Source organism: Saccopteryx leptura, chromosome 4 (genome assembly GCF_036850995.1).
Source record: "Saccopteryx leptura isolate mSacLep1 chromosome 4, mSacLep1_pri_phased_curated, whole genome shotgun sequence".
In the NCBI taxonomy this organism is placed as follows: Eukaryota; Metazoa; Chordata; class Mammalia; order Chiroptera; family Emballonuridae; genus Saccopteryx; species Saccopteryx leptura.
Genome location: NC_089506.1, coordinates 104,656,800 through 104,680,760, shown reverse-complemented (window position 1 = coordinate 104,680,760; position 23,961 = coordinate 104,656,800). Strand labels below are relative to the sequence as shown.

The 23,961-nt window shown below is 44.2% G+C and overlaps 1 protein-coding gene across 1 annotated transcript; it reads right to left on the bottom strand.

The window, feature by feature from the left end:
• Nucleotides 1-20,101: 20,101 nt before the first annotated feature.
• Nucleotides 20,102-23,507, bottom strand: MLNR (motilin receptor). The gene is made up of 2 exons (XM_066383726.1): nt 22,601-23,507; nt 20,102-21,970 (listed from the first exon to the last, which is right to left on the bottom strand). Exons 1-2 carry the CDS (start codon nt 23,505-23,507, stop codon nt 21,582-21,584), a joined length of 1,296 nt encoding a protein of 431 aa, XP_066239823.1. The 3' UTR covers nt 20,102-21,581.
• Nucleotides 23,508-23,961: the final 454 nt, after the last annotated feature.

The window sequence follows — 23,961 nt, the reverse complement described above, 5'->3', positions numbered from 1 at the left end:
GATTGTGAGTTTGATCTGCAGTCAGGGCACATAAAAGAATCAACCAATGAATTCATAAATATGGGGGACAACAAGCTGATGTTTCTCTCTCTGTGTCTTTCTCTCTCTCACTCACTCTCCCTCTGCCTTCCTCTCTCTCTAAATATCAATAAATAGAATTTTAAAAAATTGTTTTGAGGATTCTAAGATGGTGATGGAGTAGGCAGATGCTGAAACTGCCACCTCTCAGGTCCAAATTGCATTACAACTTAATTTAAGAACAATCATTCTGAAAATCCAACTTTGGACTAAACAAAGAGGAGTCTATAACCAAGGATCACAGAATAAACCACACTGAGAGCGGTAGGAAGGGCAGAGACGTGGAAAGGGCTGCCCCGCTCCCAGGAGCTAGCGGCAGCTGAGGGTCCACAGGGACTCTCACTGCAGGAAGGGTCGCCCTGAGAGACTGCAGAGGGACTTCAGAGGGGAGGGACCTCAGCCCCGAGCTGGAGCCCCAGCCTAGAGCCCTAGAGCCTAGAAGAGGCTTCCACACAGTATTTGGTGGTGATAAGAGCCCAGGTTTCTGAGAGATGATAGCTCTCAGAGGCTTGGCCTGTGCAGAAAATCTCGTTCACAGCCACTTACCTGGGACTCCAGTGGAGGGCGGGCTGAGAGGACTAGAGTTGCGTGAAGAGAGTGTGAATTTGGTGGACCAGGGAGAGACACGGTGGGGAACAGCCACTGGAACCCCTGTGCTGAGTCATTCTCCAATACTGCAGTTACCATCTTTTTTGGGTGCAACAATTCCCTCTGAGTGGCATCAACTTGGGGAGAAGCAACGCTCCATCCTCAGTGGTCTCTCCAGACCTAATCCATGAAGACTGAATTATTTTGCAAAGTCAGCCAGGAAGCAGGGGATGCATCAGGTGACAATTTTCTGGTGTTGAGGCTGGAGCTTCCGCCCATATGCTCCCAAGTCAATGATTGGTGCTTCCACCTCATGGGAGACTCAGTAGAAATTGCTGGGAATGTGGGCAGACCACACTTCTGGGTCTCAGAGGACACATCCATAGGACTCCTGGTGGCCACACCCTACTGAGGTCTGTGATAAAAGTCCAGACAGACTGTCACTTGGGGCCGAGGGGTGGGAAGCACACCCACCACCCTTTCTAATTCCTGAATTACCTCAGGGTCTAGACTCTACCAGAGGTTTTTTCAGTGGCTGAGCTTAACAAGCAGACAGCAGACAGAGGCTGCAGGAGGTGGGACTCAGAGAACCTTGGCCTTTTAAGGGAACCTGCCCCCAGGCCCAATGTGGGTAAAGCGAGCCTAGGAGTGCAGCTTGGTATTTTTATGTACATCTGGGACTAGCAGAGGCAGCCAAAAACTCTGGATTGCTTATAGTTCCAAGAAGGTTGCTGAAGGCCAGTCACAGGCAGTGTCTCCCACTGGTCTGCACTGGGTTCCTTCCAGGGATGCCCAGAGCTGGCATATCCAGTGGCCAGCTGCAGTGAGCATCAGTTCAGGACCTAACAACCCTTGGTAGAGTGGTATCCTAAATAAGGGCTCCTCACACCTGGCCCAGCTGAGCCAAGTTCCGCTTTCTGTAATCAGCACCAGCACAGCAGCTCATGTGCATTAGATAAGGTGGAGCTTCACAGTCAGCTGGTCTGGGTGCTGAATATCCTGCCTCACTGGGCTAGCTTCCACAGGGGGAAGGGGGAGAGCCTTGGAGCATGAACATTCAAAATGTGGGTCCCTGCAAGCGTATGTCTGGTCAAGGGGCTTAGCCACTTTCTGGGCAGGGCACAGTCAGCCCCAGGAGAGGGCTCTCTCAGTCTTCCTCCCTGAGACCAGGGTCTGCCGGGGTCCAGCCCCGGGGGGAAGGATCCAGGGGTCCCACAGGAAGAGACGGCGTCGGCACGAATCGAGTGAGAGAGCCGAATTCTTTTCTTTCTCTTTATTCTCCAGTTAGCATTTACTGCCAGGCATCTCTGCCAAAATGCTGGTCTAGCTTTCCTTTTATGCACACACACACTAAGTTACAATCACATGATATTCAGAATACATTGATCAATCATTGTTTTTGTATCACTATTCTCACATCTACAAATCAGGTGGTAAGTCATTCAAAGTACAGTTATACAGTACAATCACTTGAACAGCAAGAACAATGTTGGAACAGACTTCTAAAAAGTCAGTACTGAATAACAACTCTACCTTACCTATGATGCTATTGTCTAATCAAATTTTATTTTTTACTATATTCGTACACTAGTTAAGTTTTAACTTTACTTTTCTCAGAATGTTCCACCACCTGCAGGTCAGGTATGCAAGAAGAATGGAAAGTTTCTTTATTCTACTACATGAAAGGGCTAAGGAGGAAAAGTAAGGAGGAAAAGTGATGAATTAAGTGAAGGCTGAAAGGTGCTCTGTGTATAGCTACTGTTTCCTACCTATTCATAAGTCACAATCTATTCTTTCTACCATGATTAATAAAAAGAAGTTCTCCTATCAACTTAACCCTTTATGAGGAATATCATAGCCAGCCTCTTATGTCTATGAGCCCAGTTCAAGGGGCTTACAGGCTTTTCTGTGGAACTCACACCCTCTGTCTCATTTCCAAAGAACTTACTATGAATCTACAGGGAAAGCACGGTACTATTATCCCTGTGCCATAAATGATAGCACACACCCAGAAAAGGGGGGATATAAGGCCAGATTAATTCAAAAAGGTCAAAAGGGGGAAGTATCGTTGTGCCTCTCCTCTGCGGTGACTTTGTCAACCCGCAGCTGTTAGTCTTCACTGCGGTGACTTTATTAACCAGCAGCCATTGGTCTTCTTCTGCTGTGACTTTGTCAACCAGCAGTTGTGGATCTTCTTCTGCTGTGACCTTGTTAGCCAGCACTAGTGGATCGGCTCCCGACAAGGGTCTCACCAGCTGTAAAAATTTCGTTGGCCTGAACCTGCTGCTCACATTGCTGGGGAGAAATAAAATGTGAGTATCCAGCAGTGCTGAGGGTTTAGGCTCTGGAGTAGGGGCCACTTTCCCTGTACTGAGCTCCTGACCAAGAGACCCCTGAAGTAGGTGTTCCCACTAATGTTGTATTCCCAACCTCAGCTGCCCCAACCCACCAATATTGCAACCTGTAGAGGGGTTGGTGGGGTGAGGCCAGTCTGAGCCCACACTACTGTCTTTCTATAGAAGACTCTGTGGAAAACAAGGCAGCTTCAAGAGGAGGTGAAGCAGCTGAAATGTGGAGACAAATCTTACAGAGCTTGGGCTTATATGGAGCTATTATCTCTAAGCAGGAGGAAGCTGATTCTTATATATAGGTTGGCCCCTCCCACACTACCCAGGCACAAGAAACGCAGACACAAACAGTGAATAAAGAAGTAGTTCCAGAGAGGTAGCCCACGGCATGTTACAAACAACAGCTGATGCCAACCCAAGAAGACCTAGAACCAACAAAACCAAAAGTGGGTGGCAGACAGCACCAAGCTTAGACTCAGCCAACTACACAAGCAGCATGCCCAAAGAAGGAGTTCAGCAGGCACCAGACACTGTGGAGAATAAATATGCCCGAAAGGACAGACACTGCACAGTGTTTAATACACATGATCAACGTTGACTCTTAGAGCCAGCCAGACTGAAGGGACATCTGCATCCACGAAAGGACCAACAGCATTCAATACTCACATACAACAAGAGGGTAAATAGTACCCTCAAGAAGCATGCCTAAAGCATGGAAAACAGGTGGCCTGGAGGTCAGTACCACCAAGCCCATCTTCCTCATAGAGACACCACAACAAATTTCAAAGTCAGAAAGCACTACTTAATACACAGACAAAATGGGCAAGAAAAGAAATATGACCAAATGAATCAACGAGAGAAATCCCAGAAAAAGAACTAAACGAAATGGAAGTAACCAAACTACCAGATGCAGAGTTTAAAATAACGATTTTAGAATGCTCAAGGATCTTAAAGAAACAATGGATGGTCATATGAGTACCTAAATAAAGAGATAGCAAATATCAAAAAGGACATTGAAATCATAAAAAATAACCAGTCAGAAATGACAAATACAATATCAGAAATGAAGACTGCACTAGAAGGAATCAACAGCAGGCTGGATGAAGTAGAGAAGTGAATTAGCGATTTAGAGGACAAGATAAACAAAAGCACAGAAGCAGAGCAGCTAAATGAAAAGTGGATTGTAGATTAAAAGAATAAAATGGCAGTAAATAAGTACATATCCTTAATAACCTTAAATATAAATAAATTAAATGCTCCAATCAAAAGACATAGGGTAGCTGCATGGATAAGAAAACAGGACCTAAAAAAAAGAAAAAAGAAAACAGGACCTATACATATGCTGTCTATAAGAGATCCACCTCAGAACAAAAGATACACATAGACCAGTGGCAGTCAACCTGGCCCCTACCGCCCACTAGTGGCTGTTTCATCTTTCATGGTGGGCAGTAGCGGAGCAACCAAAGTATAAATAAAAAGATAGATTTAACTATAATAAGTTGTTTTATAAAGATTTATTCTGCCTAACAGTGAAAATCCGACATAAAGTACTTGGTAAGTAATTATTATTATATGCTTTAACTTGCTGTAACTCTACTTTATAAATTTTATAAAGAAAAGTTACTTTTCTACTTTATAAATCACTATTACTGTGGAACCAGTGGGTGGTTAGAAAATTTTACTACTAACAGAGATACGAAAGTGGCCCTTAGGTATAAAGAGGTTGATTACCCCTGACATAGACTGAAAGTGAAGAGATGGAAAAAAGTATTTCATGCAAATGGAAATGAAAAAAGTCCTGGGGTAGCAATACTTATATCTGAAAAATAGATTTTAAAATGAAGGCTATAACAAGAGATAAAGAAGGTCACTACATAATGATAAAGGAAATAATCCAACAGGAGGATACAACCATTGTAAATATTTATGCACCTAATATAGGAGCACCTAAATATATAAAGCAGATTTTGATGGACATAAAAGGTGAGATCAACAGAAATACTGTAATAGTAGGGGATTTTAATACTCCAGTAACATCAATGGATAGATCCTCCAGACAGAAAATTAACAAAGAAACAGCTGCCTTAAATGACACACTAGAGCAATTGGATTTAATAGATATCTTCAGAACTTTTCACCCCAAAGCAGCAGATTATACATTCTTTTCAAGGGCTCATAGTACATTCTCTAGGATAGACCCATGTTAGGACACAAAAGGGGTCTCAATAAATTTAAGAAGATTGAAATCATATCAAGCATCTTCTCTGATCATAATGGCATGAAACTAGAAATTAACAATAGAAAATCTGAAAAACATTCAAACACATGGAGACTAAATTGCATGTTATTAAATAACAAATTGGTTAACAATGAGATCAAGGAAGAAATAAAAAATTTTCTTGAAACAAATGAAAATGAACATACAATAATTCAGAATTTATAGGACATGGCAAGAGCAGTCCTGAGAGGGAAGTTCATGGCATTATAAGCATACCTTAAGAAGCAAGAAAAAGCTCAAATAAACAACTTAACCAGGCACCTAAAAGAACTAGAAAAACAAAAACAAATAAAACACAGAGGAAGTAGAAGGAAGAAAATAATAAAGATTAGAGTGGAAGTAAATGATATAGAGGCTAAAAAAACAATACAAACGATCAATGAAATCAAGAACTGGTTATTTGAAAAGGTAAACAAGATTGATGAACTTTTAACCAGATTCACCAAGAAAAAAAGGGAGAGGACTCAAATAAATAAAATTAGAAATGAAAGTGGAGAAGTAACAACTGACACTGCAGAAATACAAAAGATTGTAAAAAAAAAATACTATGAAGGTCTATATGCCAAAAAATTGGACAACCTAGGTTAAATGCATAAATTCCTAGAAACATACAATCTTTCAAAACTCATTCTGGAAGAATCAGGAAACCTAAACAGACCGACTACAACAAGTGAAATTAAAACAGTAATAAAAAAACTCCCAGCAAACAAAAATCCTGGACCAGATGGCTTCACAGACAAATTTTACCAAGCATTCTAAGAAGAACTAACATTATTCTTCTCAAGCTACTATATTTCAAAATATTCAAGAGGAGGGAAGACTTCCAAGTCCTTTCATGAAGCAAGCATTATCCTCATTCCAAAACCAGATGAAGAAACTACAAAGAAAGAAAACTATAGGCCAATATCCCTGATGAACATAGATGTTAAAATTCTCAACAAAATGTTAGCAAACCAGATCCAGTAACATATCAAAAAGATCATACATCATGATCAAGTGAGATTTATTCACAAATCAATAAATGTGATTCATATCATAAATAATAGGAAGGATAATAATCACACAATTATATCAATAGATGCTGAAAAAGCATTTGATAAAATTCAGCACCCATTTATGATCAAAACTCTCAGCAAAGTGAGGAAAACAGGGAACATACCTCAACATGATGAAAGCCATCAATGACAAACCCTCAGCCAACATCATACTAAATAGGCAAAAATTAAAAGCAATCCCCTTAAGATCAGGAAGAAGGCAGGGGTGCCCCCTTTCACCACTCTTATTCAACATAGTTCAACATAGTTCTGGAAGTCCTAGGAAATGAAAGGTATCCAAATTGGAAAAGAAGAAGTACAACTATCATTATTTGCTGATGGCATGATGCTGTACATAGAAAACCCTAAAGTCTCAGTCAAAAAACTACTAGACCCGATAAATAAATTCAGCAAGGTAGGAGGATATAAAATTAATATGCAGAAATCAGTGGCATTTTTATGCACCAACAACAAACTGTCAGAAAGAGAAATTAAGGAAACAATCCCCTTCACTACTGCAACAACAACAAAAAGTACCTAGGAGTAAATTTAACCAAGGAGGTAAAAAACTTGTACTCAGAAAACTATAAGACATTGTTAAAGGAAATCAAGGAAGATACAAACAATGGAAGCATATACCCTGTTCACGGATAGGAAGAATAAACATCATTAAAATGTCTATATTACCCAAAGGAATTTATAAATTCAATGCAATTCCTATTAAAATACCAATGGCATACTTCAAATATATAGAACAAAAATTTATATGGAACCAAAAAACCCCCCAAATAGCCTCAGCAATCTTGAAAATAAAGAATAAAGTGAGAGGTATCACACTTCCTGATATCAAGTTATACTATAAGACCATTGTAATAAAAACAGCTTGGTACTGGCATATGAACAGGCATACAGATCAGTGAAATGGAATAGAGAACCCAGAAATAAACCTTTATGGTCAATTGATATTTGACAGAGGAGTTAATAGCATACAATGGAGTAAAGACAGTCTTTTTAATAAATGATGTTGGGAAAACTGGATAGGTACATGCAAAACAATGTAACTAGACCACCAACTTACACCATTCACAAAAATAAATTCAAAATGAATAAAAGACATAAATGTATGTTGTGAAACCATAAACATCTTGGAAGAAAACAAAGGCAGAAAACTCTACAATGTCTCTCATAGCAATATTTTTGCCAATTTATCTCCATAGGCAAGTAAAATAAAGGACAAAATAAACAAATGGGACTATATCAAACTAAAAATCTTTTGCACAGCAAAAGACACCATTAACAAAATAAAAAGACAACACACACAATGGGAGAACATATTTGCCAATGAGTCTGATAAGGCGTTAATAACCCAAATTTATAAAGAACTTCTAAAACTCAACACCAGGAAGGTAAACTATCCAATTAAAAAATGGGCAAAGGGCCCTCGCCAGCTGGCTCAGCGATAGAGCGTTGGCCCAGCTTATGGAAGTCCCAGGTTCAATTCCCGGCCAGGGCACACAGGAGAAGCACCCATCTGCTTCTCTACCCTTCCCCCTCTCCTTTCTCTCTACCTCTATCTTTCCCTCCCGCAGCCAAGGCTCCACTGGAGCAAAGTTGGCCCAGGCGCAGAGGATGGCACTATGACCTCCACCTCAGGTGCTAGAATGGTTCTGGTTGCAATGGAGCAATGGCCCAGATTGACAGAATATCACCCCCTGGTGGGCATGCTGAGTGTTTTCCGTTTGGGTGCATGCGGGAGTCTGTAGCTCTGCCTTCCCACTTTTCACTTCAGAAAAATACAGAAAAAATGGGAAAAGGATCTGAATAGATACTTTTCCGAAGAGAATATACAGATGGCCAATAGGCATATGAAAAAGTGTTCAACATCACTAGTCATCAGAGAAATGCAAATTAAAACCACAATGAGATACCACCTCACATCTGTCAGAATGGTGTTAACAAATCAATACACAGTAAGTGCTGGCGAGGATATGGAGAAAAGGGAACCCTCCTGCACTGCTGGTGGGAATGCAGACTTGTGCAGCCACTGTGAAAAACAGTATGGAGATTCCTCAAAAAATTAAAAATGGCCTGACCAGCTGGTTGCGCAGTGGATAGAGCATTGGACTGGGATGCAGAGGACCCAGGTTCGAGACCCCGAGATCGCCAGATTGAGCACAGGCTCATCTGGCTTGAGCAAAAAGCCCACCAGCTTGAACCCAAGCTTGCTGGCTCCAGCAAGGGGTTACTCAGTCTGCTGAAGGCCCGCGGTCAAGGCACATATGAGAAAGCAATCAATGAACAACTAAGGTGTTGCAACGCTCAATGAAAAACTAATGATTGATGCTTCTCATCTCTCTTCATTCCTGTCTTTCTGTCCCTGTCTATCCCTCTCTCTCTCTGAAAAAAAAAAATTAAAAATGGAATTGCCTTTTGACCCAGCTATCCCAATTTTAGGAATATATCCTAAGAATATCAAATCACTGATTCAAAAGAAGATATGTACCTTCATGTTTATGGCAGCATTGTTTATAATAGCCAAGATCTAGAAACAGCCCATGTGCCCATCAGTGGATGAGTGGATTAAAAAGCAGTGGTACATATACACAATGGAATACTACGTGGCTGTGAAAAAGAAGAAAATCTTACCTTTTGCTGTGGCATGGATGGACCTGGAGATTATTATTATTATTTTTTGTATTTTTTCAAAGTTAAAAGCGGGGAGGGAGTCAGACAGACTCCCGCATGCACCTGACCGGGATCCACCCAGCATACCCACCAAGGGGTGATGCTCTGCCCATCCGGGGGCATTGCTCCATTGTGGCTGAAGCCATTCTAGCACCTGAGGTGGAGGCCGTGGAGCCATCCTCAGCGCCCGAGCCAACTTTGCTCCAATGGAGCCTTGGCTGCAGAGGAGAAGAGAGAGACAGAGAGGAAGGAGAGGGGGAGGAGTGGAGAAGCAGATGGGTGCTTCTCCTGTGTGCCCTGGCTGAGAATCGAACCTGGGACTCCTGCACGCCAGGCCGACGCTCTACCACTGAGCCAACTGGCCAGGGCCTGGAGATTAGTATGCTAAGTGAAATAAACCAGGCAGAGAAAGAAAAATATCACATGGTCTCACTTATATATGGAGCCTAATGAACAAAGTAAACTGAGGAATGGAATGGAGGCAGAAGTGGGGTCATGGGGAACAGAGACCACTGTCAGAGAGAAAGGGGATGAGGGAATGGATCAGAGAAGGTGAAGGGATTAGTGAAATTACATATACATAGCACATGGACAGCAATCCTAGAGGGAAGATGGAGAGGGGTTAGAGGGAAGGGGGCAAAGAGGGTGTAATGGGGGATACGGGGTTGCGGGGTGAGCGTGTTATATTGAGTGGGACACTTGAATCCATGTTAACACAATAAATTAAAGTTAAAAAAAAAAGTTGTTTCGTGGTTGACAGAACTGAGGCTGTATTAAGACAGTTTAATATTGATGAGAATCTGATGTCTTAAGGACTTAATGATTAAGGAAGAGAGAGGGGCATGTTAAAGAAGTGGAGTTAGTGCCTAGTGACCGTTCTGAACCCCCTCAATACAGTATGCCGATTAACGTGTGAATAAACCACAACACCTTTGGGGGCTTTCTGCTAGGCTTAACATCTTAACACTTTATCAATTTCTTCAAGGCAATCTCTCATTTACAGGACTATACATTGTCACAGTTTCTGTCAGTTGTGTGTCATTAACTTTAAAATAAGAACTGTGACAACAAACTTTCATTCCCCTGGAGTATCAAGTGAATGAAAGTCCCATTTGACAGGGTCCTATTTTTTTTTAAGCAGGCATGTTATTTCCTAATAACAGACTATACATAGCAAAAATAAAATCAGGTAATCACCACTTTATCATTTCCAAGTTTGGTATAACTTTTCTCATTGGCATTATAGGAAAAAGCCCTGGGACATTCAGTACTGTTATAAAGATTGTTGTTGAAGACATGTGTATCATGTAGGTATGAACAAAACCAACTCTATCTTTGTGTCCCAGATTTGTCTCATGCTGTGACTTGAATGAACTTCATTGTCCCTAGCAAGCATATGAAAGCTGTCTAGTTTATAATGACCTGTGTTCCTTTGTTCCTTAAAATGTAGCCATAAATATTTTTTGGTAGGAATAGCTGGAATGGCATGACAGTGGAGATAAATATCAAATTGGTGACAGTATTGATTATAAGCAATCATCTGTCACAAGACTACCAGGAGGTGTGGCCCCTGGTGCAACTACATTCTTTGTCCCTGTGTCCTGTCAGTACCTGAGTTACACTATAAATCATGTACCGTAAAAGGAGTCTATCAGCAGAGAATAATTTATGCATAACTGGGCTGACTGTCTGCTCAGGTCCCATCTTCCATAAGTAAATTACCATATAATAAATTCTACTGTATGCTGTGGAGTTACCTGCTCCGGATTTTTTTGTCATTATGGTGTGGAGTATACCTTTGCTCTAGCGCCGAACAATATGATTTTCTACCTGACAGGATGTCAGTACCCACAGATAAATAGTCCTGTCTCCTGTGAATCATATAACTTCCCTAACCAGACACCAGGGTGTGAGCTTTGTGACCTCACTGTCTCCCTGGTATAATTTTATTTTACCTATCTTCATTTTCACTTACCATGTTTCCCCATGTATAAGATGCTCCCATGTATAAGACACACCTTAATTTTGGGGCCCAAAATTTGAAAAAAATATGTATTACATAAAGTTATTGAACTCAAGTTTTATTCATCATAAAATTCATACAACTTCTCATCACTGTCAAAACTTCCATCCATTAACTTGTTCTCCTCTGTGTCTGATGATGAATCACTGTCTTCAACAATGAGCGCAAAAACAAGTGCGAAAAAGAGGGAAATGCAAGTAAAAAAACCACAACCACTGTATAAGACATACCCAGTTTTTAGACCCCAAATTTTCAAAAAATCGTGCATCTTACACATGGGGAAATACAGTAGTTCCTACTTTCTCCAGCTACTTAATTTTTATCTTACTTTGGCAGTTTTACAAATTGCCTTATCTCCTTTTTGGAATACAAATTTACTGAAATAAAGAGAATGCTCAGAATTGAGGATTGTTTCGTCCAGTGTGCCTTGAGGAGGAAGCAGAAGTGGAGCTGATATTTGCAGACTTAGCAGAAAATTCATCTGATGGCAAACAGCAACTTGAATGTAATGTCCTCACATTTACATCGCCAGTCATATGACAGCAGTGGAGTGCTCCTACTGTTAAAGAAGTGGAGTTAGTGCATAGTGACCGTTCTGAACCCCCTCATTACACCTGTGCATTACACCTGCCTCACCTGGAGAGATCTAAGTAATCTAGATACAGTTACTCTACAGTATCTCTTCTTTGTTTTGTTTTTACTTAAAATTCACACTTTATTAGATTGAAATTAACTGCACAAAATCATATTTCCTCACCAAAAAAGCATTATTTTCTGTTATTCCTAGATAAACCATAAAAATCTTTGCAATTTTTGCAGTCAGGCCAATGTTTCTGGTTATGCATATAAATAGCAATCGATACGGTCATGAAAAACACCCCAAAGAAAACAGGCAAAACCAGACTGCTGAGTGCTCAGTACCTGCGGATTTAGGTTCTGTGTGACCTGTGAAACGGGGTGCTCATTACGTCTGCTAAGAGGCTGATGCCCGGTGTGGCTATAGATACAACAGCAGGAATGCAAGTAACAACAACACATGTGGGTGACAGTAGCCTGTTCTTCCATTAACAGTAAGAGAATTTGTTTACATACATTCTTTGGATGGAGACAAAGCCTCCACTGAAACCTTCTTTAGGTGAGTGCATACTTTCTATCTTTCTGGTGATTTCTATAACCCTCCACAACAAAGTCTAAATGACGTCCTTAAAATATGCGGTACTCAAGTCAGAAGCTTCATTGCATTTTATAAAAGTTTTTTCCTCTCCCTTCATCCCCTGCTTCTCAATATTTCTTTCAACAACTGATGACTCTAATTCTGTTTATTGAATCAGTGATAATAAATGTCATGCCCAAAATGATTTCAACCCCTCCATCCTATCACAGGAATCCAATAGCAGCAATCTGACACATTTGTGTAGGGTTCGCCATTAGGTGTCAATCATGAAATCCACATCATGCTTTGTGCGGAGTTATTTTAGCAAAGCCAGGTGACTTGACCTCTGTTGAGGCAGTGTTTACAGTATGTTTTACATCCAGGTTTCTTCTCCGTCTACATCCTGGGGAGAATCCACAGAAACTTAAACAATATGGAAACATTGAGAAAAATACATAAATATCAGATAGGCATAGAGCATTATAAATTGTGGAGAAAAGCTCTTTACCTTTTCCTCTGTTTCCACTTGAGTCTCTGACAATGACACTCCACAGAGTGTCTTGATTGGTCAGTCACTCTGCACATGTCGGCTTAGAGTCCCTCTGATGTGTTAAACTGGAGATGCCACACGTATTAATGTAAAAGATTTGAGGTGCTGATCTGGACACTCTGTTACTCCACTGAGTAGTTATAATAACCTCAGAGGTTAACTGAGATTCTAGATTCCCTTGGCAAGGCCTGCAGAACTTCCCACAAAGTTTCATTTGAATATCACATTTAGGGGCCAAATTTGTGGCTTCCTCAACCCAAAATTCATAATAAAATTTATTATTTTCTATTGCTACATTAATATGACACTGTAGTTTGGCTGCCAAGGAGACACCAGAGTTTGCTTGCCTGATTTTTTAACCCATGGGCTCTTGTTAAGAACAGCATATGAAATCTATGAAATGGAAGTCTGTTAATACACCATAGAGCACAAATGCTTGACCAGTTATAAACTATTCCATCTAGCAGGTGTGCCAATCTTTATACTGTCTGTACATAAAACAAACACTTGCAAGAGCTCCACCACAGTTTCAAAAGCATCATGTCTTCCTGGCTATTGATAGGGCCCATATCCTCCAGTTAAACCTTCCTTCACTGCTCTGATACAGGGCTGCGATTACATTGTTGAATGCTAAAAGCAGTTGCAGTGAGTGCTGGAAAAAAGAACAACCTTCCTCAGTTGTTCTCAATGTGGCAGACACCCCATAACAAGCCCAGACTTGCCAAGAACAGCAGAGTGTGTGGCTACCTCGGGAACATTTCTGTAAAGGCCTTTCAATATGGAAGGAAACTCACCGGACACTATACCTGACCACACCCCTCTCCACGATCAGCCCCATCGTTTGTGTATGGAGGATATCACAAATATGGACAGGGAGAAAGACTGATTCTTTCTAAAAAGTGAAAGTTAATAAAACATAAACTTAGGATCATAATGGTAGCTCACACTTACTGAGTATTACCAGATGCTGGACAGTGTGGGAAGCACATGGTATTAGTGTGTATTATATACACATATCAATAATAATAATGTAAACATTCCATTATAATACTGTTGTGTGCCAGACACGATGCTGAGCACTTTACATCATGTTCAAATCTTACTTCATTATCCTCTTGTGGTCTCAGTTGTCACACAGAGGGACATTTTTTTCAGAATGAGAAACGTCCCTCCCGTTGTGAACTAATTGGTCATTTAACAATATTTTATATCATTTGATCCCTTTTGCAGAAAGAAAAATATAAAGCCTTAAAGTTGCCAAAGTCTATATAAATGCCCAGAAACAGACCATCTACAAATCATTCCGTTCAACACATCTGTATTACATATCATGTTCCAGGAGGGTCTGAATCAGACACTTATCTCCTCAACAGTTTTGTGATTTGAAAAACATCACTGTGGGTTGCAGATACTCAGCACTTAGGTGGTAGGAGCTTTCCCAATGCTGGGAGCTGGGTACAAGGCACAGCAAGAGGCAGGCTTTTGAGCCAGGCTGTAAGTCAGGGCAGGACCGGCAACAAAGCCTCTGACTCAGGTGCTGGGCTCCTGCACACAAGACCTCAGAGCCTAAGTTGCGTTGCTCAGCAGCCATCTCTTTGGTAACTTCCCATTTTCTGCCCAGTCAAAGCACACACGCCAAGCAATCAATGAACAACTAAAGTGAAGCAACTATGAGTTGATACTTCTCTCTCCTCACCCCACCGCTCTCTGTAAAATTAATCAATAAAAAAAATATGTAGGAAGTATTTGTTGTTCAAAATTTAAACTGAACTGGGAGTCCTATATTTTATCTAACACCCTACTTCATCCTCTCTGTGTTGTCTGTGGTGTTTGGCCCCATGAAACTCTCCTCCTTTGGGCCGTATCACATTTGTTGCTTTTCCTACTCTACTCCTTCTGCCTGGTTCAGTGACTTCTATAGCTTGCACTGGGATCATTTAGCACATATCTGTAAGCCTCTCTTTTTATCTCCACAAGTTCTCTCCTTGGTGCAGTCATCTCTTCTTATCCCTGATTGGAGTGTAGTTCTTTATTTATTTATTTATTTATTTATTTATTTATTTATTTATTCATTTTTAGAGAGGAGAGAGAGACAGAGAGAGAGAAGGGGGGAGGAGCTGGAAGCATCAACTCCTATATGTGCCTTGACCAGGCAAGCCCAGGGGTTTGAACCGGCAACCTCAGCGTTTCCAGGTTGACGCTTTACCCACTGCGCCACCACAGGTCAGGCTGGAGTGTAGTTCTTAAAGTGTGGTCCTGGACTGGCAGCAGCGATATCACCTGGAAACTATACAGAAATGCAAATTCTCAGGCCCCAAGCCACACTGACAGAATCAGGCCTTCTGGGGTGGGGCTCAGCAAGCTGTATTTTAAGAAGCCCTTCAGTTGCTTCAGGTGCAAGAAGTTTGAGAACCTCTGGTTTAAATGAATACTTCTATGCTGTTGACTCCCAAATCTTATTAACCTTCGGAACCAGAATCTGCATTTAACAAGAGCCTAGGTGATGATAATGCCGCTGGTCTGTGGATCACATTTTCCATAGCAACAACCTACAATAGAGGTTCTCAGAGAGTGGTCCTCAGACCACCAGAGTCGGCATCACTGGAAACTTGAGAGAAATGCACATTCTAGGATCTCACCTCACACCCTCTGAATCAGAAATTCTGGGGATGGATGTTCGTACCTGAAGACCCAAGGAAAAATCCTGAGGCTGAAACTCTACCTCTGGAAGTGGAGGACAGGAAATATTGAAGAGGCTGGCCACTCCAGTCCAGTAACTAATAAAGTTTATTAAGAGAAAATTACATGCCAGGTGTGTCTTGGGCAACTGCAGTACAAAGTGGATGTTCTCACTGTTTGGCAGGTACCAGAGAATTATATGAGATAAAAGATGGGGCCCTGGCCGGTTGGCTCAGCGGTAGAGCGTTGGCCTGGCATGCGGGGGACCCAGGTTCAATTCCCGGCCAGGGCACATAGGAGAAGTGCCCATTTGCTTCTCCACACCCCCCCCTTCTTCCTCTCTGTCTCTCTCTTCCCCTCCCGCAGCCAAGGCTCCATTGGAGCAGAGATGGCCCGGGCGCTGGGGATGGCTCCTTGGCCTCTGCCCCAGGCACTAGAGTGGCTCTGGTCGCGGCAGAGCGACGCCCCGGAGGGGCAGAGCATCGCCCCCTGGTGAGCAGAGCGGCGCCCCTGGTAGGCGTGCTGGGTGGATCCCGGTCGGGCGCATGCGGGAGTCTCTCTGACTGTCTCTCCCCGTTTCCAGCTTCAGAAAAATACAAAAAAAACAAAAAAAAGGATGGGTAGTCATGCGTACAAGTACGTGAATGTTACCAGGTACAGAAATTACTTTACATGTTTGACCAGGACAGGGCAAGATCCTGTTCCAGGAACCAGCATGTAGTGGGAAGCAGGAGAGGGAGGCTTATTTATGTCAGAATGGACATGAGTTACCATCAGTCTTTGGGGTGGGCTGCAGACAGCAATCTCCATTCTGGCCCACGTCCGGCTTGCAGGACAGATGGTGATCGTGTCATGGAACAATCTCTCCTTCATAGTGGAGCCCAGCGATCTGTGTTTTCACTCCCCCTATTTCCCCAGGTGATTCTTATGCATGCTGTAGACCAGGGGTAGTCAACCTTTTCATACCTACCGCCCACTTTTGTATCTCTGTTTTTCTAACTGCCCACTGGTTCCACAGTAATGGTGATTTGTAAAGTAGGGAAGTAACTTTACTTTATAAAATTTATAAAGCAGAGTTACAATAAGTTAAAGCATATAATAATAATTACTTACCAAGTACTTTATGTCAGATTTTCACTAAGTTTGGCAGAATAAATCTTTATAAAACAACTTACTATAGTTAAATCTATCTTTTTATTTATACTTTGCTACCACCCACCATGAAAGCTGGAATGCCCACTAGTGGGCAGTAGGGACCAGGTTGACTACCATTACTCGAGCAATCTTCTTTAAAACCTATTTCATCTCAGGGCACAAGTAAACTAATTACTAAAATTGTGTGGCACACCAAAAATATATCTTTTACCAATCTGACAAAAAAAGAGATATGATTTTGATTCATTCACACCAGACAGATGCTGTTGTGTTGGCTGTTGTCATTTTTTTTTATTTGACAATCTAAAGGAAATGAGGTCAGCGACTCTGATGAAACAGTCAGAAACAAAGAAATATCACGCTTGGCTCTGTTTATGTTCCATTTATAAACAGGTATAACCATTACAGTAAAATTAAGACACTCTAACCTTGAAATCTGCACGTACTTGCTTTAAAATTTTTTTATCCCTCATTATCGTGAGTCATAGAATTTCTTAGCCTACTTTTGAAACTTGCACACTCACTGCAAAGGTGACAGAAGTGGGATGACATGCTGTGGTCTGCTACAGATGCAGCTGGGGGCGCTCGGGGCTGGGGGTTAGAGGTGGGGAGGGGACACTTGCTGCTCCGAGGCCACAACGTTGCTGGAGGTCTTGTGGAGGGGCGGTGTTGAAAGTGGCGGTTTCATTACTCCAGCATCAGCACGCTGACCCATGAATGCCCTCTGCCTGGACTATGGCAAATACCTAGTCCCAACTGGCCTCCCAGGCTCAGGCCCTACCCCACCACCCAGCGAGGTGTTTTGCAGGCTCCAGCTCCTGGTTACACCAGATGCCCTTGCTGTCTCCCTTTGCTTTTTCTCCAAAGCCCTTCCTCTGCTTCCTTCAGCGCCCTCTCCTTGGGAATGCCCTCTTTGTTTCTATCTTGTGCTTGCCGTTATGCTGGCCAGCAGCTGAGCACAGACATCCGGACATCCCGGTCATCCATTTGCTAGCTCAGCCTCCACCTGGCAACCCCCTGTGGTACAGATTCCTGTTTCCTCCCTGGCAGCTAGCTGAGTTCAACACATATTGTCTACTTGGGCAAGAGATGCCAGGGGGAATAAAACACAGCCCGTCTTAAGGGAGCAAGTTACAGGTCCTGGGAACTAGCCACAGCCATGTAACGAGCTAAGTGACCTGAAAGAGATTCCAGCCCATGCTCAGTTTTCCTGGTCTGGCCAGCACTTTTTAGGCCTTAAGATTACACAGGAGCCCATTCATTATTCTTCAAAAGGTGTGAGCTATTTTCCTAAGAAGCCGGCAAGGAGACTGAGCCTCTGCCACTTCCTCGCAGCTTACACAGAGCCAGGGAAGGGACATGGCGTGCACGTGGAGCTCAGGCTTGCTCCATGACTAATATTTTGTGTGCCCTGGAGAGGAAATGCTGAGAGCCGAGGACTGCTCAGAGCTCACTGGTGCCTGTGGAATAGAGTTCAGAATCTTTAGAAAGTTGGTTCACAATTAAAAATTGCCTCACATGTATGTTTAAGAAAAACCTTTTCAAAGCTCCACCTTGACCTGTTCAATTACTATCATTTGTATACACAAGGCTTCCACATTCTGGTAAATGTTACTGCTACATGAGTAGAAATGGCCAGGAGAGGCCGTGTTCATACTTTAAACATCATTAACATGCTACTCTCATGTCCCCTTGAGGACCTGTTACAGGGGCTCTTGGTTTCTAGAAGGTCCTTGGTTCCTAGAAGGTCCTTTTTCCTTCTCTATCATTTCCTTCAAAACTAAAAATGTCTCATACAGAAAAGAAGAGGAATGTGTGTGTGTGGATGACACTGACCTGATATTTGGCAGGTCCATCTGATATAAGTGCTTTTATTAACCTGTGAACTGAGTCTATGGTTAGTTTAGAAGACACAATTACAAACTTCAAACCAAAAAATGAAAAAAAAAATCATTACAAAGTTGATTGATTTGGACACCATGACATGAGCTAATTTTTCTAGTATATTTTGTCATACACATATAGCACTTAGCAGTTGCTTGATAAATATTTGCCAATTGAATGAATAGAACATAAAACCTTCCCCAAGGTTGCCTCATCCAACATTGGTGTTGTAGCCCGCGGAAGGGAGAGGGAACTCAGAGTATCTTAGAGGGATGCCAGCTCAGGGCCCTGTCCAGGTGCAGGGAGAGATCCTGGACACAGAGTCTGCATCATATGGCCCCTGGGAAGGAGGAAGGCCCAGGACTGGAAACCATAGCCCACCGTGCCTCTCTGGTGGTCCCTGACTCGACCACCCTGGGTCTTTTAGGGCTCCCCTCCCCCTTTATAGCCAGTTGTAAATGCAGGAGAAGAACACTGCTGGGGTGAGAACAATTTTAGATTTTAGAACAATTTTTCAAATATTCTTGATCATTACTTACAGTAAGAAAACATTTTACTTTGTGAACCAGGAAAGACACCAACATAAAATTAAAACCAAAGTTTTATAATACATTACCCTTACTAAACGAAATGCACTGATTTCTCAATTCTATTTTTTTTATTTTATTTCTTGATTTGAGAGAGAGAGAGAGAGAGAGAGAGATCAACTTAATGATCCACCCATCTATGCATCATTCACTGGTTGACCCCTGCATGTGCCCTGACTGGGGATCGAACCCACAATGTTGATGTATTGAGATGATGCTCCCTCCAATCAACAGAGTTACCCGGCCAGGGCTCAATTCTATTCTTGCTCACTCCTTTCCATGAAAGAAAAATGTAGCCCTGGCCAAATAGCTTGGCTGGTGCAAGCGTTGTCCAATAAGCAAAGGTTATGGTCAGGGCACACAGAGGAACAGATCGATGTTTCTGTCTTTCTTCTCCTTCCTCTCTCTCTAAAATTAACAAATAAAATTCACAATCCACTAATGGGTGAGACCAGCATTTTGAAAACAACTGCACAGTGATCCGCTGGCAGGATGGGCTCGGACTCTCCATCTCAGGGACCCTGCAGGGAAGGAAGGGTGGCCCTCCTCCACGCCCACACCTGGAAACACATTTAGGCCACAGCAAAGTGTGATGTAAATCCTTCTTTTCTAGAATCTGAACCAGAAATCTTCAAGGAGAGGTCTTTGCTTCTATATCTAAAATAATAAACTATACATAAAAAAAATCAGTAAGATTCTTAATCACAATCTTCCATAGGGAAGAAGACACTTTTGACTGCCCAGACAGGAACTCAGAGCAGAAAGACTGTTTCAAATAATCCTCAAAAATCTACAAAACACAGTTTAGAGCAGGGGTCTCAAACTTGCGGCCCGCCCACCAATTTTGTGCGGCCCGCAGACTAATCCACGAAGTTTGATTAGTCTGCGGGCCGCACAAAATTAGTCTGCGGGCCGCGAGTTTGAGACCCCTGGTTTAGAGAATGCTGCCCCAAGTGGCTGCTCTCTGCTTCTTCCACTAATGGGAAGAAACACATTGTAGACTTCCTCACTGCTGATCCAAGAGAGGGCAAGGTCAACCGAGGGACACTACAAGGGGAACTGAAGGCATCACTGTTATGTTGCTAACCAAGTGACAAAAGCAGAACTTTGCTAGCGTGCTGAGCGATTCTTGTTTATGGAGTCATCATTTGTAGTTTCAAACTAAGCAAGTTGTGCCCTGCCTACCTCCAGGGGGCACCATTCACACTGACCACATCGTGATTGAGGGCCTCTAGAAATAGGTTTATGTTTTAAATCGTGAAAAACAAAATAAAGTTACAGAGTTGTTGGCCATAACATCCAACATTCTCTTTCACCCTTGACGGCATCTGCTGATTCCTCCTTTTCAGTAAGAGCAGCTTCTCTGGTTGGGAGTGGGTAGGATCTTAAAGACTGGACTTCTTAGAACCATCAGTTTCTGTTTGGGAAATCTAAGACTCTGTCAAATCACGACTAAAACCGGCACGATGACAACACTTAGCCACCAAGCTAGGAGAATAAGGCACATTGAAGTTCTTTTTTTTTTTTTTTTTTTTTACAGAGACAGAGAGAAAGTCAGAGAGAGGGATAGATAGGGACAGGCAGATAGGAATGGAGATGAATAGCATCAATCATCAGTTTTTCGTTGTGACACCTTGGTTGTTCATTGATTACTTTCTCATATGTGCTTTGACCGTGGGCCTTCAGCAGACCGAGTAACTCCTTGCTCGAGCCAGCGACCTTGAGTCCAAGCTGGTAAGCTTTGCTCAAACCAGATGAGAACTGCGTTCAAGCTGGTGACCTCGGGGTCTCGAACCTGGGTCCTCGGCATCCCAGTCCAATGCTCTATCCACTGTGCCACCGCCTGGTCATGCTAAAGTTCTTTATAAATGTCTAAGAAGCCAGGTCCTGCTGCAGTTCCTGCTCTCAGGCGTCAGGGCTCGGGTTTGCTACGTCCTAGCTAATGGCACTGGGAAAGGCCATGGGACAACCCAGGGAGAAGTTGTTTGCCATGTGGTTGCTTATGTACAGTAGCTCTGCAGAGGAGGGTATTGTGCCTAAACTTGATGATTTGCTCTGAGCCAGGAGAGAGGTAGGACTCTGAAAATTGGACTCAGCCCAGAATTCTTTACACTTGCTGAAAAATCTTTGCTGCCATAAACAATCATTAAATAATTTCTTGGATCAATATGGTTATCCTGAGTGCCTCGGATATATACCATTACATTTTTACCCAAAACATAAAAACAAAATACACCTTTGGTCTCAAAGGCAACCATTTCTATGGCAGCATCTCTATTTTATTAACTGTAAGATGAGCAATCATATTTCCAGAGACTAGAAGAATGGAAAATTTTAAATCTCCCGGGAGCACATTTTGTGACGTGGGGTTTCATGAGGCTAACATGAACATCCCTGACGAGGTACACTTACTTTTTGTACCTTGATTGAAAAAAAAAAAAATCATGCCAATAAAGTCACTGGCCAACTTGCAAAATGCAAACCACTCTTCCTAATTCTTTCTAACAAAATCAGTTCCCCCCTTTTAGTCTTTATTGTTCTACAGACCTGTTTTATCTGAAGTCCCGAAACTGTGGGAGGAAGTGATTTGCTTGGTGGTGCTGGTGGCAGGCATCTGTAAGCTAGCGCTGGTCTCAGTGTAGCCAGCTGTGTCTCCTCCTGTGGTCCCCTCTGTGGCTCTGCTTCTACAGAGACTTCTCTGTGTGGACTGTCTCGCCCACAGCAGTTTCCAAGCCGCCGCTCTATACTTCTTTGAAATTAGGTTGTAGAGGATTGGGTTAATGGATGCACTTAGATAGAAAAGTTGCAACGCAACGATGTTAAAGTACTGAGAGAAGTACATCATTTGAGAATCTTCCGTATTTATGTAAATTATTCTGCCAACGTGGAAAGGCAACCAGCAAACTATAAAAGCCAGAACCACCACCACTGCAAAACAAGACACAGGCACCAGAATTAGCTAAAGCATCGCAAAACAAATAAGGGTCCCCAAGAAACCATCGGAAGTAATTAGTAACAGACAACAAATTAAATAAAACTTTGACCTAGCCAAATCCCCAGCCCATCCATATTTGTTTAAAGCTGCATATTTGGCTCATATATGTGTTATCAATGCTGGACATAAAGCAAAAGGAGCAATTTCTACTAATAAGCTACAGGCTCCCTTCTACTCAGCCACTTGAGAGGCGTGTTCTCTGCTTTCCGTTGAAAAGAATTCTGCATCGGGTCTGCACAATCATGGTTCTCTTTAGCCTTTAGAAAAACAGCATCAAGTAAAGAAATTTTAGTTCAACGTTATCTACCGTGTCTTCCCAAGGTTACGGTGAGAACCCATATCTGCGAAACCTAAGGGGGACAGGCAGTCGCCTTAAGAGTCTTTAATTACGTGTCCTGGATCAGCCCGGCTCACTGACGCTAGCGGTCGTGGAAAATCATTGCTGTTTAAGGGACCCGAGTTTCCTACCTTCAGGGACACCTGGGGACTTGGCTAGAGGAGGCGCCCAGGGCTGGGAGACTAGCGGGTTGTTGTTAGGCAGAGAGAGAGATGGCGTCACTTACGCAGGACGCGGACAGTCTGCCGGTGGCCCCTCTCCCGCCCGGAGGCGGCCGGGCCTCGCAGCGGCCCCCGGCTCCTCCACAGCTCGCGCCCAATGAGCCCGTAGAGGACGCTGAGGCACAGGAAGGGCAGAAAGAAGTAGGCGGTGGTGACCCACAGCATAACACGCAGCGAGCCCAGCTGCGCGGGGCTCGGCCGGCACTCGCGGCTGAACAGCGCCGCCGCCGCCTCGCGCCCCGACGGCGGGGACAGAGCCGGGGCCCGCGCCCACCCGAGGGGCGGCGGCGTGGGGGGCGGCGAGGCGCGCGGCGAGGGGTGGAGCCGCGCGCTGCCGTTAAGGTCCGGGAGCGCCTCGACGCGGGGGTCCTGCTCGACGCCCACCAGGAAGAAGAAAGGCCCCGCGGAGAGCAGCGCCACGGCCCAGAGCGCAGCGATGAGCGTGCGGACTCGGGCCCGGGTGACGAGGACGCGGGCGCGGAGCGGGCGACAGATGGCGAGGTAGCGCTCGACGCTGAGGGCTGTCATGTGCAGCAGCGTGGCGTAGGTGCAGCCCTCGCCCACGTAGAGCGACAGGCGGCAGAGCAGCGGCCCGAACACCCAGGGCCGCGAGCGCCACAGGCGGTACAGGTCGAAGGGCAGCCCGAGCAGGATGAGCAGGTCGGACACGGCCATGCTGCCCAGGTACAGGTTGGTGGTGGTCCGCATGTCCCGGTAACGCCCAATGAGCAGCACCGTCACCACGTTGCCGCTCACCCCGACGGCGAACAGGCCCAGGCACACGGCGGTCACCGGCACCAGAGCACCCAGGGGGAAGGGCGAGCAGCGGTGCTCGTCGCATGGCAGGAGCGCGGCCCACGGCGGCTCCCGCGCGCCCTCCGCGCCGTCGCTGCCGTTCCGGGGGCTGCCCATGGGCGCGCCCCACGGGCCAGACGCACAGACACGCGCGGGGTCCAGGCGCCGCAGCGCCCCTGGGTGGGCCGGGCGCCTAGCCTTGGTGGCGAAGCGCTTCCTTTGGCAGCCCACTCGCGGCGAGCGCGCCTAGCCCTTGCCCGCTGTGCAGGAGCCCAGGCAGCGCAGCCCGACCCCTGCAGCGCGGGAACGCAGCTCTGCAAGGTCCGCTTTGACGCGCGACCCAGCGGGTGGCGCGCAGTCTCCGCCCCCGGCTACCGCCCGCCCCACTCACGCCCATTTCCCGGGCCCGTTGTTTGCAAGGGCGCTTCCCTCTCCACCAACTGGAACTCGGGGCGGGGGGCGGCCGCAGCGCATCAGCCCCACCCCGTCCGGGGGAGCGGTGCGTGAATCCCAGTGAGGTTAGTTGCTGGGCGGTTTGGTTGGTCTGCCACAGCGGGGACCTTCTGAGGGA

Bases quoted from the DNA above. Each gene is read 5' to 3' on its own strand.
- MLNR (XM_066383726.1), bottom strand. From the start codon at position 23,507: ATGGGCAGCCCCCGGAACGGCAGCGACGGCGCGGAGGGCGCGCGGGAG. The intron at 21,971-22,600 runs GTAAGTGACGCC...CTTGTTTTGCAG, and splicing joins GCAGACTGTCCGCGTCCTGC to TGGTGGTGGTTCTGGCTTTT.